Source organism: Elephas maximus, chromosome 17 (assembly GCF_024166365.1).
Source record: "Elephas maximus indicus isolate mEleMax1 chromosome 17, mEleMax1 primary haplotype, whole genome shotgun sequence".
In the NCBI taxonomy this organism is placed as follows: Eukaryota; Metazoa; Chordata; class Mammalia; order Proboscidea; family Elephantidae; genus Elephas; species Elephas maximus.
In genome coordinates this window covers 74,455,843-74,472,705 of record NC_064835.1, presented here as the reverse complement: position 1 = coordinate 74,472,705, position 16,863 = coordinate 74,455,843, and the positions used below count along the sequence as shown (strand labels likewise).

Sequence of the window (16,863 nt, the reverse complement as noted above, 5' to 3'; positions counted from 1 at the left end):
GAAAGAAACTGAATTTGTAATTAAAAAGCTCCCCCAAAAGAAATCTCCAGTCCCACGTTTTACTGAAGAATTACAATAAACATTTGTAGAATTAACGCCAATTCTTATACAATGTTTTCCAGAAAACAGGAGTGAACACTTCTCAACTCATTTTATGACTGCAATATTCATTACACTGATGCCAAAACCAGGCAAAAACAATACAAAAAAAGAAAACTACATACCAGTATCTCTCATGAACTCGGATGCAAAAACCTTCAAAAAAAAAATTAGCAAATCAATCCTAGCAATGTATAAAAAGAATCAAATACCATGACCAAGCAGAATTTATTGCAGGTATGCAAGGCTGGTTCAACTTTCAAAAATCAATCAATGTAACCCACTATATCAACAGGCTAAAGAAGAAAAATCATATGAACATATCAAATGGTTCAGAAAAAGCACGTGACGAAGACTAACATTCATTTAGGATAAAAACCCTCAGCAAACTAGGAATAGAAGGGAGCTTTCTCAATCTGATAAAGAATATCTACAAAAAAAGTACAGGTTATATGGTACTTAATTGGTGAAAGACTAAACATCTTCCTCCTAAGATCAGGAACAAGGACAGGATATCTGCTAGCACTATCGTATTCGAGAGTACTAGAAATACTACCCAGTGCAATAAGGCAAGAAAAAGAAATAAAAGCATACAGATTGGAAAGAAATAAGGTAAATAAGACAGATCTTGGGGTTTCAAACCAGCTCCAAAAGAAATTTCAAAAAGTCTAGTAATTTTTGATCAATGGTATCACCACGGTAATAAATGTAACTTCTGGGGTATTTAAAGTACAATATTTACATGCATAAGTTACAGTATGTTTGTTTAAAACCAACTTAAGCTTATAGTCCTATGCCACACGCATTTGCTTTTAAATTCTATAGTGTTCCCTATACTTCTCTAGTATTTTTGGTTAAGCGCTCAGCTGCTAATCAAAAGGTCGGCAGTTTGAATCCTCCTAGCTGCTCCACAGGAGAAAATACCTGGCAATCTGCTCCTGTAAAGATTACAGCCTAGAAGACCCTGTAAGGCAGTTCTACTGTATCATATAGGGTCACTATGAGTCAGGATCGCCTTGACAGAACACAATAACAACTATCTGTACTTTCCAATTCTATGTTATTTTCTGGCTAGTATTCTTGGAATATATTGTATATTCAGCATAATTTATAAGCTTCTGCATAAATTTATTTTGCCCATTTGGCCTCTCTCTCCATATGAAACCAAAAAAGTGCAGTTTAGGTTACAGGACTATTTTAGTGGAAGAACTTAAAGAAGGTTCAGGGGAAATGATAATGATGATGACAATGATAATCACAATTACAGCTAACCCATATAATTACGTACTATGTTCCAGGCATTGTTCTAAGCACTTTTATATCTTAACTCATTCAATCCCCCTAACCAGCCTATTGTTGTTGTCGGCTGCTGTAAAGTTGGCCCTCAACTCAAGTGCACTCATGCCAACAAGATCAGATCCTTGTGATCCATACAGTTTTCACTGCCTTTTTGGAAGTAGATCCTCAAGCCTCTCTGACTAGTATGTCTTAGTCTAGAAACTCTAATGAAAGCTGTTCAGCATCATAGCAACAGGCAAGACTGCACTGACAGACAGAAGGTGATGGCTGTGCTTGAAATGCACTGGCCAGGAATTGAACGCAGGTCTCCAGTTCTAGCACAAACCACCACTGCTCTCAGGTAGGTACGATTAGGTAGGTACTATTATCCTCACTTTACAGATGACAAAACTACAGGAGAGTAAGGTTAAGTAACACGCCCAAGGTTAAAAAGCTAGGAAGTGACAGAGCTGGAATTTGAGCCCAGGTAGTGTTACTCCAGAGTACTTGCTCTAAAGCCTATGCTGTATAAGCTTTGAATGACTTTTTGGAAAAAGACATTTAATATTTTTATTTTAAAAAAGGATTTGAAACTAAAAAAACAAATTGTAAAAGGAAGTAGTATAAAAAGTTTACCTAGAATATGTACCTGCTCCTGCTTGGATGAGGGTCGGCATAGCGGCTATAAACAATCCAAGCTGCACGTCCTGCATCACCAGCGTACCAAGCAGCACAGTGCTGTAGTCAATGTCACCTGTTTGGGGGGAAAAACAGTGACTAAAAACATAGCCCTAAAGTATCGTAACTCAAAACACAATCATTCTGTACACTTTCAAAATAATCCAAATTGTATTTCGAATAAGAACATAAACTTCATACAATCTCTTTGAGAGCAAATACTGAAGCATTTAAAAGTTGGAAACTTTTTGTAAAAAAAGGTCTAGAATATTTCATTTCCACTACTGGATAATGATACCAATTCCATTTTATGCCCCGAAAACACATGAAGCTTTCATTTCCACTATTCCGATCTAGTTCCTTTTCTGGTCACCACTTCCTATGGTCCAGGTGCATTGGGCAGTCTGGCTGACACTAGTAATTTTCTCTCACAAACCCACCATCACTGTCACACTGAATATCCCTATCCTGTAAGACACACACAGACTTGGTAGAGAAATATGGTCTGATTAGACAGAACAGGAATAACCACGGCATAGTTAAAAGGACTAAACAACTACTCTAGAAAGACGAAAGGAAAATGATATATTCTGCATGAATTCAGTACACAAGTCTGCAAATGTGTCCATTCTCAACAGCTCTAGCTTTGGGCCCTTTATAGATGCTTCTAAAAATTAAATCATCATTTTTCCCCTAAGACAAGCTAATGTTAAAAAAAAAAAATTTTTTTTTTTTTTTTACTGACATTAACAGATTTTAGAAGACCAAGTTGCTAGAGTAAGCTCATATAAAAGAAATTCTTAAAAAAGAACACAACCAACCAACCAAAACACCCTCATTGCCAGCAAAAATCTCACTTCGGTTAGATGTTCCAGGAATCCCTTTAGAAGCACTATTTTATTTATTGTGTAAAACGAAATTTTGGGTGAAGATAATATCTTGGCTTAGGACTTTAAAACATTCCAAATGGGTGATCGCATTAGGTTGTTATGGCAGCTTTGCATCCTGGAGGGTTATATGATTCAATAGATGGCTGTTTTTAGGTGCTGTCATGTTGGCTCTGACCCTATGTACATCAAACAAAACACTGCCCAGTTGCTATGTCTGAGCCCACTGTTGCATCTCTTCCGATTTTAAACCACTCAGTGTTCCTTGTTCTGTTTGAATGACTGCCTCCTGGTCAATGTACAGGTTCCACATGAGCACAGTTGTTTCCGAATTCTCATTCTTCACAATGTTATCCATAATTTGTTATGATTCACACAGTCAAATGCCTTTGCATAGTCAATAAAACACAGGTAAACATCTTTCTGGTATTCTCTAATCCCAGCCAATATCTATCTGACATCAGCAATGATATGGCTTGTTCCACATCCTCTTCTGAATCCAGCTTGGATTTCTGGCAATTCACTGTTGATGTACTGCTGCAACCGTTTTTGAATTATCTTCTGCAAAATTCAATAGACAGTGACGAATAATTCCCTTGTAACCAATATTAAATGTGCAGGACACTTAAAAAATCTCTGTCAACATTACAACAACTTGATGGGTTCGTGATCACTGTAAATCTCTTGATCTTACAAAATTTGCTTTATCTCGTAAGCCTGCAGTCACACTGTGACACCTCTTCCCCTTTCGTCACACAAGATTAATGTATTTCAAACCTGCAACTATTGCTGTGACTCTTCTTTACTTCTGGAGTCCCTGGGTAGTACAAATAGTTAACATTCTCACTGCTGACCAAAAGGTTAGTGTTTGAAGTTCACCCAGAAGAGCACTGGAAGGCCTGGTGATTCAGTTCTGAAAAATCAGACACTGAAAACCCTATGGAGCACAGTTCTACTCTGACACCCATGGAGTGGCCATGAATCGGAATCACCTCATGTTTCTTCTTATAAAATTCTTTCAAAAAGAAATGGCAACTGTTTCTATAAAATTTATTTAAAGGAGATATGAAATCCTTAATTACACATCATTTTTTAATAGTTTTTATTGTGCTTTAAGTGAAAGTTTACAAATCAAGTCAGTCTCTCACAAAAAAACCCATATACACCTTGCTACACACTCCCAATTACTCTCCCCTAATGAGACAGCCCGCTCTCTCCCTCTACTCTCTCTTTTCATGTCCATTTCGCCAGCTTCTAACTCCCTCCACCCTCTCATCTCCCCTCCAGGCAGGAGATGCCAACATAGTCTCTAGTGTCCACCTGATCCAAGAAGCTCACTCCTCACCAGCATCCCTCTCCAACCCATTGTCCAGTCCAATCCATGTCTGAAGAGTTGGCTTCGGGAATGGTTCCTGTCCTGGGCCAACAGAAGGTCTGGGGGCCATGACCACTGGGGTCCCTCTAGTCTCAGTCAGACCATTAAGTCTGGTCTTATGAGAATTTGGGGTCTGCATCCCACTGCTTTCCTGCTCCCTCAGGGGTTCTCTGTTGTGTTCCCTATCAGGGCAGTCATCGGTTGTAGCCAGGCACCATTTAGTTCTTCTGGTCTCAGGATGATGTAGTCGCTGGTTCATGTGGCCCTTTCTGTCTCTTGGGCTTGTAATTACCTTTTATCCTTGGTGTTCTTCATTCTTCTTTGATCCAGGTGGCTTGAGACCAATTGATGCATCTTAGATGTTAGCTTGCTAGTGTGCAAGACCCCAGACGCCACTCTTCAAAGTGGGATGCAGAATGTTTTCTTAATAGATTTTATTATGCCAATTGACTTAGATGTCCCCTGAAACCATGGTCCCCAGACCCCTGACCCTGCTATGCTGGCCTTTGAAACATTCAGTTTATTCAGGAAACTTCTTTGCTTTTGGTTTAGTCCAATTGTAATTACACACCATTTTTATGTTTAAAATTTTTTTTCTTTTCCTTTGTACTCGATTAGTCAAGTGGCTTAGATCCAATGCACAGTCCATTATTTACCACCACACCATAGGCTCTATGACAACAGAATACCATGTCTTCTTCACTGATGGCCCTAGAACAGAGCACAGTGCCTGTGCACACAGATGCTCAATAAACATTTGCTCATGAGAGAATTCAGCTGAGACTAGAGGAGGAAGACAAATGCTTACAGAGATAAGCGTAATGTTTAAACAGTATAATTAAGACAAAGATAAAATACTGAAATGTAAAAAATTAGTTACCACCTGTAACATTTTTCATCTTTGTGTATTTTGCACTAGATTTAATTTTTACGCTTATCACTATTGTAAGCATTTGCATTTTTCCTTCTTTCCATTAAATTTTTCAAAATTTATAGAAACTAAAGACTATAACAGATATCAACATACCCACTCCTGAATTTTAATAAATGTTAAAGTTTCTTGTGTGTGTGTGTGTGTGTGTGTGGTAAAATATATACAACATTTGCCAATTTGACAATTTTTACACGTACAATTCAGCAACACTGGTTACATGCATCGTGTTGTACAACCATCACCACTATGCATTTTCAAAGTATTACACCACCATTCACAAGCTCAGTGCCCCCATTGACTCCTTGCTTCTCTCTCCCTCCCATCCCTGGTAACCACTAATGAACTTTGGTCTTTATACATCTGCCTATTTCACTCAGCATATTGTTTTCAAGGTTATTCCATGTTGTTGCATGTATTAGGACTTGTCTTTATAGCCGAGTAATATTTTACTGCATGTATGTATCACATTTTGTTTATCCATTCATCTGTTGATGGACATTCAGGTTGCTTCTACCTTTTGGCTAATGTGAACAGTGCTGCAACAAACACTGGTGTATAAGTTTCCCTTTGCATTCAAATCTTAAGTTTTTTACATACTCACTTAAAATTTTAAAGAAATAAAATATTACAAATACGAGCAAAAGAAATCTAAAAATACCAATTATTTCTGGATCCCACTCTCCTCCTGCCCCACCCTCCAATCATCTTATTTTTAATGTTTATTATTCCCTTGAATCCACCACTCATCTGTCAGTTTCTCGTACTGTGGTGGTTTGCATGTTGCTGTGATGCTGGAAGCTATGCTACCAGTGTTCCAAATACCAGCAGGGTCACTGATGGTGGACAGGTTTCAGCAAAGCTTCCAGACGAAAACAGACTAGGAAAAAGGATCTGGAGAACAACTTCTGAAAAAAAACTGGCCAGTGAAAACCTTATGAACAGCAGCAGAAAGTTGGAAACAAAGAAGGATTGGTAATTGGAAAATACATTAATGATCTAAGACCAGACGAGTTGTGGGATGACATCAAGGACATTATACATGAAGCAAGAGGTCATTAAAAAAAAACAAGAAAGAAAGAAAAGACCAAAATGGATGTCAGAAGAGACTCTGAAACTTGCTCTTGAATGTAGAGGAGCAAAAGCACATGGAAGAAACGATGAAGTAAAAGAGCTGAACAGAAGATTTCAAAGGATTGTTTTTTGTTGCACTTTAGATGAAGATTTGCAGAACAAACTAGCTTCTCATTAAACAGTTAGTACACATATTATTTTATGATATTGGTTAACAACCCCATGACATGTCAACACTCTCCCTTCTTGACCTTGGGTTCCCTATTACCAGCTTTCCTGTCCCCTCTGCCTTCTAGTCCTTGCCTCTGGGCTGGTGTCCCCTTTAGTCTCGTTTTGTTTAATGGGCCTGTCTAACCATTGGCTGAGGGGTGAACCTCAGGAGTGACTTCATCACTAAGCTAAAAGGGTGTTTGGGGGTCATACTCTATCAGTTTCTCCAGTCTCTGTCAGGCCAGTGAGTCTGGTCTTTGTGATTTAGAATTTTGTTCTACATTTTTCTCCAGTTGTGTCCAGGACCCTCTATTGTGATCCCTGTCAGAGTAGTTGGTGACAGTAGCTAGGCACCATCTAGCTGCACTGGGTTCAGTCTAGTGGAAGCCGTGGCAGATATGGTCCGTTAGTCCTTAGGACTAATCTTTCCTTTGTATGTTTAGTTTTCTTCATTATTCCTTGCTCCCGAAAGGGTGAGACCAGTGGAGTATCTTAGATGGCTGCTTACAGGCTTTTAAGACCCCAGATGCTACTCACTAAAGTAGAATGTAGAGCATTTTCTTTATAAATGATGTTATGCCCACTGAGCCAGATATTCCGCGAGACCATGGTCCCTGCAGCCCTCAACCCAGCAATTCAGTTCCTCAGGGAGTTCAAATGTGTCTATGGAGCTTCCATGACCTTGCCTTATACAAGTTATGCTGGCTTCCCCAGTATTGTGTACCGTCTTACCACAAAGGGTTGTTTGAGAAGACAAAGCAAAGTATTATAATGAAATGTGCAAAGACCTGGAGTTAGAAGATCAAAAGGGAAGAACATGCTCAGCATTTTTCAAGCTGAAAGAACTGAAGAAAACATTCAAGCTTCAGTTGCAACAGTGAAGGACTGCATGGGCAAAATACTGAACAACACAGGAAGCATCAAAAGAAAATGGAAGGAATATACAGTCACTGTACTAAAAAGAACTGGTTGACATTCAACCATTTCAGGAGGTAGCATATGATCAAGAGCTGATGGTATTGAAGGAAAAAGTTCAAGCTGTACTGAAGGCACTGGCAAAAAACAAGCCTCCAGTAACTGACGGAATACCAGTTGAGATGTTTCAACAAACAGATGAAACACTCATCTAGGTCAAGAAACTTGGAAGACAGCTATCTGTCCAACTGAATGGAAGAGATCTATGTTTGTGCCCATCCCAAAGAAAGGAGATCCAACAGAATGTAGAAATTATCGAACAATATCATTAATATAACATGCAAGCAAAATTTTGCTGAAGATAACTCAAAAATGGTTACAGTAGCATATTGACAGGGATATGCCAGAAATTCAAGCCAGATTCAGAAGAGAACATGGAACGAGGGATATCACTGCTGATGTTAGACAGATCTTAGCTGAAAGCAGAAAATACCAGAAAGATGTTTACGGTGTTTTATTGACTATGCAAAGGCACTCGACTATGTGGATCATAACAAATTATGGATAACACTGCTAAGAATGGTAATTCCAGAGCATTTAATTGTGCTCATGCAGAAACTACATAGATCAACAGGCAGTCGTTCACACAGAACAAGAGGATACCGTGTGGTTTAAAGTCAGGAAAGGTGTGCGTCAGGGCTGTATCCTTTCACCATACTTAATCTGTATGCTGAGCAAATAATCGGAGAAGCTGGAATATATGAAGTACACAGCATCAGGACTGGAGGGAGACTCATTAACAGCAGTATGCAGATGACATAACCTTGCTTGCTTAAAGTGAAGAGGATTTGAAGCACTTATTGATGAAGATCAAAGACTACTGCCTTCAGTGTGGATTACATACCTCAAAGAAAACAAAAATCCTCACAACTGGACCAATAAGTAACATGTCAATGGAGAAAATATTGAAGTTGTCAAGGATTCATTTTACTTGAATCCACAATCAATGCCCATGGAAGCTGCTGCCAAGAAATTAAACAAGGTATTGCACTGGGCAAGTCTGCTGCAAAAATCTCACTTTGGTTAGATGTTCCAGTAATTCTTTTAGAGGGCTTATTTTATTTATTATATAAAATAAAATTTTTGGTGATGATAATATCTTGGCTTAGAACTTTAAAACATCCTAAATGGGTGATCATATTAGGTTGCTGTGGCAGCTTTGGATCCTGGAGGATTGTGTAATTCAATATATTGTTTTCGTTGTTGGGTGCCTTTGAGTCAGTTCCGAATCATAGTGGCCCTATGTACAACAGAACAAAACACTGTGCCATCCTCACAATCATTGCTATGTTTGAGCCTACAGTTGCAGCCACTCCATCTCGATGAGGGTCTTCCTCTTTTTCGCTGACCCTCTATCTTACCAAGCATGATGTCCTTCTCCATGGACTGGTCCCTCCTGATAACATGTCCAAAGTATGTGAGACGAAGTCTCGCCATCCTCACTTCTAATGAGCACTCTGGCTGTACTTCTTCCAAGACAGACTCAGTCATTCTTCCGGCAGTCCATGGTACATTCAATACTCTTTGTCAACACCCTCTCAATCTATTCTGTCTGTCTTAAATGTCCCTTCCCATTTCTTCTCTGTCTGTGCTGTGTTCTCTTTGTGTCGAATCTAGACTTTCCCCTAGCTGTTACTTTTAATTCAAATACTATTTTGTTTCTTAAACTATTTATTATGGTAAATATATATACAACAAAATATTTTCCATTTCAACATTTTTTACATGTACAATTCAGTGACATTAATTATAGTCATCATGTTGTACAACTATCATTACTATCCATTTCCAAATGCTTCCATCATTCTTAATGGAAATTTAGTGCCCTCTAAGCAATGACTCGATGGCACTGGGTTTGGTTTTAAGCAATGACTCCTCTCCTCCTCTCTCTCACCCATGGTAACCACTAATAAATTACGGCCTCTATACAGTTGCCTATAGAGTCACTGTAAGTTAGTACTGACTGGACAGCAATGTGTTTTTTTGGTATATATCTGCCTATTCTAGATACTTCATGTAAGTGGGAGCAAAAAGCTGTTCTTTTGTGATTGACATACTTCACTTAACATAATGTTTTCCGGGTTTGTTCATGTTTCAGCATGTATCAGGACTTCATTTCTCATTATGGCTGAATAACACTCCATTCCACATACAGACATGCCACAGATTTTGTTTATCCGTTCATTTGCTGATGGACATTAGCTTGTTTCTATCTTCTGGCTGTTGTGAATGGTGCTGCAATAGCCATAAATTCCTTTTATTTTTCATATTTAAAAAAAAAATTTTCATATTTATCTATTCTTATTTTTACCTGGTTTTATTTCATAATTTCCTCATTTCTTAAATAGATGTGATTCTGTCATTTATGTTTTGAGTATTCTAAACATACTTACTTTGAAGTCTTTATCAGGCTTTTCCATAAATGAGAGGAATTTGTATTCTGGTTGTTGAGTTTATTAGCTTTCTTTCCTAGCAATAGGTTTCTTCATAGGTCTTGGCATTTTGGTATAATGGTCTTTAAATTAGAAGTTGTTATTATTTTTTGACTTCGATACAGGTCATCCCTTCATCCCTTCCTGCCCAGTATGTGTGAAGCTGCCTCTACTCAGCCCTTTGAGCCCCGGTCCATATCCAGATCTTATGATAGGGTTTACGGCTTCAGCCCCATAGTGATACTTGGACTGTTACAGATGAGGTCACTAAGGCAAAAGGCAGCTAGTTCAGTTACTGGTAGGGAGGCTATACTTACATCTAATCTAGATTAGACACAGATTCTGCATAAAGCAGCAAATTTAAAAAAAAAAATTTTTTTTCAGCTTTCTTTCACCAGAGGGGAAGCCCCAGTTCAGCCGTGGCTTCTAGCAGTGAGTTTGGCTCTACTGGTCCCTGTGTGACCATAGAAACCCAACTCCTACTTCCAGTCATGTCTTACAGCAGGTCCATGACCTCAGCTCTGCTCCTTGCTTTGCATTTCTTTTCTGCTTATGGCACAGAACAATGTAGGTTTTATTTGAGAGGCTAGCCATCAGGACATTTTGGTTTTCTCTTTTCATATTTTATCTTCCATTATGATGTGTTTGGAACAGGGTATATATGGCAAAATGTGAAGTTCATATGACATTTTGACAGTTTTTAATTTTTACAAAAATAAGAACAAAACAATGAAAATTAACATAATGAATACACATGCTATATAAAACTGGCAATGCTGTCAAGGTTTAACTGTGGTACAGAAGACAGTGTCACCATGTGACAACTCAAAATGTTCATTCCTAAGCTTCTCATCAATAGTATGACTCCACAGTACAAATTAATGATTTAAGAGTTGTCAGTGTTTCACACCAAAGTAAAAGAGTTAAAAAATTTCTGTAATTGCCAAACTACCTCAATTTTACAGGGAAAAAAAAAAAAAAGTATTAAACGTATGTTGATTGTCAGTATTTACCAAAATTAAAGTCCTAAAATAGGACATATAAGTCTCTTAAACTACCAAGTCCATAATACATTTTTCAGTGTAAACTGGTTTCTTTTAAACTTCGCCCAATTGCTCTCAGGTCCTTAAACAATTTTAAATGTACAAACATGTAACAGGCATTTTTCTAATCAAATGGAGGTTTAGAAAAGTTGAATTTGTGGGTACATCAGTTCCTTATGGAATAAAAGCACAAGTATCCATAATTGTTAGGAAAGTCCTAAGCAGGAAGAATTACAATTTTTTCTAATAGGACTTCAATTGTAAGTTCAAAAGTCAATTATACATGCAACACTCCAACAAATAATTAAAACATATTATCACCTACCTTCTTTATCACCTCGAGCACTACCCACAAGGAATCTAGACACTAAGGGTGTGCTTGATAAGGATAAACAAGTAGAAATGAAGACACTTTGAGTGGCTCTGATCTGTAAGAAGTGTCCCCACAATAAGCCAAATCCAATCATTAATAGGGTCATATAACATGGTCCTTGTAAGGATATCTTCCATACCTTAAAGAGAACACATTTATTTATATATATTTTAATAGTAAGATGCAATCTCTTGACTATCACCATAAAGAGTACATATATTATTTGTAGTCTAAATATGCAGTATATAAAGCATACTATGTGCTAGACATCGTTATAAGTGCTACACAAACACACTCATTTAATCCTCAGAACAAATTTCTGAGGCAGATATTGTATTTCCCCGATTTTTAGACGAGAAAACTGAGGCACAAAAAGATTGAGTAACTTGCCTAAGGTCACATGGATAGTAAATGCTGGAGTAAGGATTTAAACACAGGCAGTGTGGTTCTATACTCAAACAGATACTTATTAAGCACCTAGTAGTTTGCAATTGGCTGTTAACCCAAAGGTAGGTGGTTCAAACCCACCCAGTAGCTCCATGGAAGAAGAGGCCTGGTAAACTTCTTTTGTAAGGGTTACAGCCAAGAAAACCCTATGAAGCAGTTCTATTCTATAACACATGGGCTTACCGTGAACTGGGGGCAAACTCGAGGGCTGCTAACAACAGTATACACTTAACACTGTGCTATATGTGAGGAAAAATGTGGAAGAAATAAGGTTTGACCCTTACCCGGGAGGGCCTTCAATCTAGTTGGAGAGATAATAAAAACTAATATTTATATAAACATGAATATTATATACTAACAAAAGTAACGAGACTGGAAAATGATCCCTATTCTACTTTAAAGGATTTTTTTAAGGTTTAGATCTACTTGTTCAATTCTTTTCTTCTTCTTCCTGTACCTTCCCAACTTTCCCTCTCCCAATCAAAACTAATATTTAATAAGCACTAATTTCCTAATTCCGGGACCTCTACTAAAAGTAAAAATGGTGGGAGAACCACAGAAAGAAGTGATACAGGAGATGGAAGGTCTGAATACATATGTTTTGGAGCAGTAAAGTCAAAGGCAAGCACTCAGAGGTTCAAAAAGCTAACCTAGCCTCCTCTGTGTCTCAGCTACATTTATCTTTGAGTGATTTGGAGTATATTAGTTTTTTCCCCCTCCCTTTTTGTTTCTTAGTAAAAAAGCAATACTTTTTTTTTTTTTTTTCAAAATTACATGGGATATGAAGGAAGTTGGGAGGCTCCTGTTATTCAATCTACTACCGCTGCTAAATGAGCTGATTCAGACATTGACAAGTCACAGCAGTCAAACTCAGCTGTCAACTTGTCTGTATACTGTAGAAGCTACTAAAATCCAAGGAATGAATTATAGGAGCCTTCTAACCCTGGGAAAACAACGCATACTTTATTTGACCCTTATAGAGGCCATATGATGGCAAGACTGGCAGAGAGGTTAACTGAGTTGATTTCAAAGCCAAATACATATTCTGCTTAAGTTCCCTGTGCTATAACTCAGGCTCCACTCTCTCTTTCCAGAAGAAGGGGAATGAAGTTTAGCCCCTGTGGCAGTGGAAGCTAAAACCAAATGGAGTCCCTCATGCCATGCCAAAGAGCATGGCTACTACCTGGTTTCACAGGGCAAAAGTTTAAGATGATAAGTAACCTAACTTTTACAAATCCCATCAGCTCTCAGTATCCGCAGGTTCCACACCTGCAGATTCAACCAATTGCATATCGAAGATATTCAGGGGAAAAAAAAGTTCCGAAAAAGCAAAACTTGGAATTTGCAGCACTCTGAGCACAATGTTGAATGCACACACATGAAATGATGTGTAGGCATACCCTGCTGTAGCCACTCGCCATTTCAAAGATGCTTCCAAGTCTCTCTTCAACGCTTGTTGTTTGAGCACTGCCTCATGTCTAGTTCGTTCCCTACTTGCGTTGTGCACATCCTTTGTTTCTGTGAAAAAACGGCTCCTTAAAAGAAATGAAGTGGTCAAAGGAATCCCTCCAAGACTAAGTGAGAGGGAGTTGAGGAGAGCAAGAGGAAGGAGTTTCAGGCTAGCAAGGGCTGGTTGGCTAGCTCTGTAAAGTGCTACAGCCTCCAGAACTTCAAGATCACAGGCGACGATCCAAACACTAACAACATTCTTTAAAGAGATGGAAAAACTAATCATTAACTTTATATAGAAAGGGAAGAAGCCCCAGATAAGTAAAGCATTACTGAGGAAGAATAAAGTAGGAGGGCTTGCACTACCTGACCTCAGAACCTGCTATACAGCTACGGTAGTCAATACAGCCTGGTACTGGTACAACGACAGGTACATTGACCAATGGAACAGAATTGAGAACTCGGATGTAAACCCAACCACCTACGGTCACCTGATCTTCGACAAGGGCCCAAAGTCCATCAAATGGGGAAAAGAAAATATTTGTTCATTTGTAAAAAAATGAAACAGGATGCACACCTCACAACATACACAAAAACTAATTCAAATGGATCAAAGACCTAAATGTAACATCAAAAATTAAAACAATATCATAGAAGAGAAAACAGACCAACTCTGGAGGCCCTAATACATGGCATTAACAGGATATAAACCATAACTAACAACTTACAAACTGCAGAAGATAAGCTAGATAACTGGGACCTTCTAAAAATTAAACACTTCTGCTCATCAAAAGACTTCACCAAAAGAGTAAAAAGAGAACCTACAGACTGGGAAAAAAATTTTGGCTTACGACAAATCCAACAAAGGCCTATTCTCTAAAATCTACAGGGAAATCTAACACCACTACAACAAAAAGACAAATGGACCAATTAAAAAATGGGCAAAGGAAAAAAAAAGACACTTCAGCAAAGAAGATATTCAAGTGGCTAACAGACACATGAGGAAATGCTTGAGATCACTAGCCATTAGAGAAATGAAAATCAAAACCATAATGAGATAACATCTCACCCTGGCATTACTGGTGCAAATCAAAAATCAGAAAATAACAAATGTTGGAGGGTTGCGGGGAGATTAGAACTCTTTTGCACTGCTGGTGGGAATGCAAAATGATTACAACCATTTTGGGAAACGATATGGTACTTCCTTAGAAAGCTAGAAACAGAAATACCATATGATCCTGCAATCCCACTCCTAGGAACATAACCTAAAGAAATAAGAGTTGTCGCATGCATAGACATATGCACACCCATGTTCACCACAGCATTGTTCACAACAGCAAAAAATGGAAACAACCTAGATGCCCATCAACAGATGAGTGGATAAACTATGGTACATATACACAATGGAGTACTATGCAACGATAAAGAACAATGATGAATCTGCGAAGCATCTTGCAACATGGATGAATCTGGTGGGCATCATGCTGAGTGAAATAAGTCAATCACAAAAGGACAAATATTGTATGAGACCACTATTATAAAAATTCATGAAAAAAACAATCTTTAAGGGTTACAAGGGCGGGGAGAGGTGGGTATGGAAAAACACTAAATAGGTAACAGGTAAGTGGTAACTTTGGTGAAGGGTAAGACAGTGCACAATACTGGGGAAGCCAGGACAACTTGTATAAGGCAAGGTCATGGAAATTCCATAGACATATCCAAACTCTCTGAGGCACAAAATTGCTGGGCTGAGGGCTGTGGGACTCATAGTCTTGGGGAACATCTAGCTCAACTGGCATAATATAAAAAAAACTTTCTATATTCTACTTTGGTGAGTAGTGTCTGGGGTCTTAAAAGCCTGTGAGCGACCATGTAAGATACTCCACTGGTTCATCCCTTCAGGAGCAAGGGAGAATGAAGAAAACTAAAGATACAAGGGAAAGACTAGTCCGGGGCAGACGTCTGGGTACCATGGTTTCAGGGGACATCTAGGTCAATCGGCATAACAAAGTTTATTAAGAAAATGTTCCGTATCCCATTTTGGTGAGTGACATCTGGGGTCTTAAAAACTAGCAAGCAACCATCTAAAATACATCAATTGGTCCCAACCTATCTGGAGCAAAGGAGAATGACGAACACCAAAGACAGAATGAAAATATTAGCCCAAGAGACAGAAAGGGCCACATAAACCAGAGACTCCATCAGCCTGAGACCAGAAGAACTAGATGATGCCCAGCTACCACCAATGACCACCCTGACAGGGAACACAACAGAGAGTCCCTGCTGGAGCAGGAAAAAAAGTGGGGTGCAGAACTCAAATTCTAGTAAAATGACCAAACTTAATGGTCTGACTGAGACCCTGGAAGATATGCCCCTGGACTCTCTGTTAGCCCAGAACTGAAACCATTCCCGAAGCCAACTCTTCAGACAAAGATTAGACTGGACTATAAGACATAAAATGATACTGGTGAAGACAGTGCTTCTTAGCTCAAGTAGATACATGAGACTAAATGGGCAGCTTCTGTCCGGAGGCGAGATGAGAAGGCAGAAAGGGACAGGAGCTGGTTGAACGGACACCGGAAATCTGGGATGGAAAGGAGGAGTGTGCTGTCACATTAGAGGTAGAGCAACTAGGGTCACATAACAATGTGTGTATAAATTTTTGTATAAGAAATTAACTTGAACTGTAAACTTTCACTTAAAGCATACACACACACACAAAACATTACTGCAAAGGACTCATGAACCACAACTACCACGGCCTCTACCATACTGAGTCTAGCACAACTAGAGGGTGCCCGGCCACCACCACTAAGTGCTCTGACAAGGATCACAACACAGAGTCCTGAACAGAGCAAAATTCTAACTCACAAAAAAAGACCAGACTTACTGGCCTGACAGAGAGTGGAGAAACCCATAGAATGGCCCCCGGACACTCTTTTAGCTCGGTAATGAAGTCACTTCTGAGGTTCACCCTTTAGCCAAAGATTAGACAGGCCTATAAAACAAAACAGGACTAAAGGGGCACACCAGCCCAGAGGCAAGAACTAGAAGGCAGGAGGGGACAAGAAAGCTGGTAATAGGGAACCCAAGATCGAGAAGAGAGAGTGTTGACATGTCGTGGAGTTGTTAACCAATGTCATAAAACAATATGTGTACTAACTGTTTAATGAGAAGCTAGTTTGTTCTGTAAACCTTCATCTAAAGTACAATTACAAAAAAAAAAAAGGATCATGGGTGAAATCAGCAGGCAGCATCAGTGTTCCCAAAAGAACTCAAGAAACTCATAGAAAAGAAAGTCTACCTTCCAGAGCAAGTCTTCAACTGTGATGAAATAAATATTTACATAGTATTTACACTGTTGTATTAGGTATTATAACTACTGTAGAAAAGACTGAAAGTATACAGGAGGATGTGCATAGGTTCTATGCAAATATTGTATTTTACATAATATTGAGGGACTTTAGCATCCATGGATTTCTGTGGGGGGTCCTGCAACCAATCCCTCATGGATACTGAGGGTACTGAGGGACAACTGTAGTAATTAGCTTGTTTCTGTAGATTCCTCAACAGTTTCTGCTCTGTAAAAACTGCATCTCAGACAGACAGTCC

General features: G+C 38.8%; 1 protein-coding gene across 4 annotated transcripts in view; it reads right to left on the bottom strand.

Moving 5' to 3' along the window:
* Positions 1–16,863, bottom strand: part of TMCO3 (transmembrane and coiled-coil domains 3) — a 73,014-nt gene that overhangs the window by 32,833 nt on the left and 23,318 nt on the right. For 3 of the 4 annotated variants that reach the window (XM_049856233.1, XM_049856235.1, XM_049856236.1), the window contains exons 7-9: positions 11,308–11,494; positions 2,027–2,131; positions 225–255 (exon numbers count right to left, since the gene is read on the bottom strand). In XM_049856233.1, the coding sequence (XP_049712190.1) occupies positions 225–255; positions 2,027–2,131; positions 11,308–11,494 (323 nt within the window). Of the gene's footprint in view, positions 1–224; positions 256–2,013; positions 2,132–11,307; positions 11,495–16,863 lie in introns of all 4 variants that reach the window. The other variant, XM_049856234.1, reaches the window with a different exon arrangement.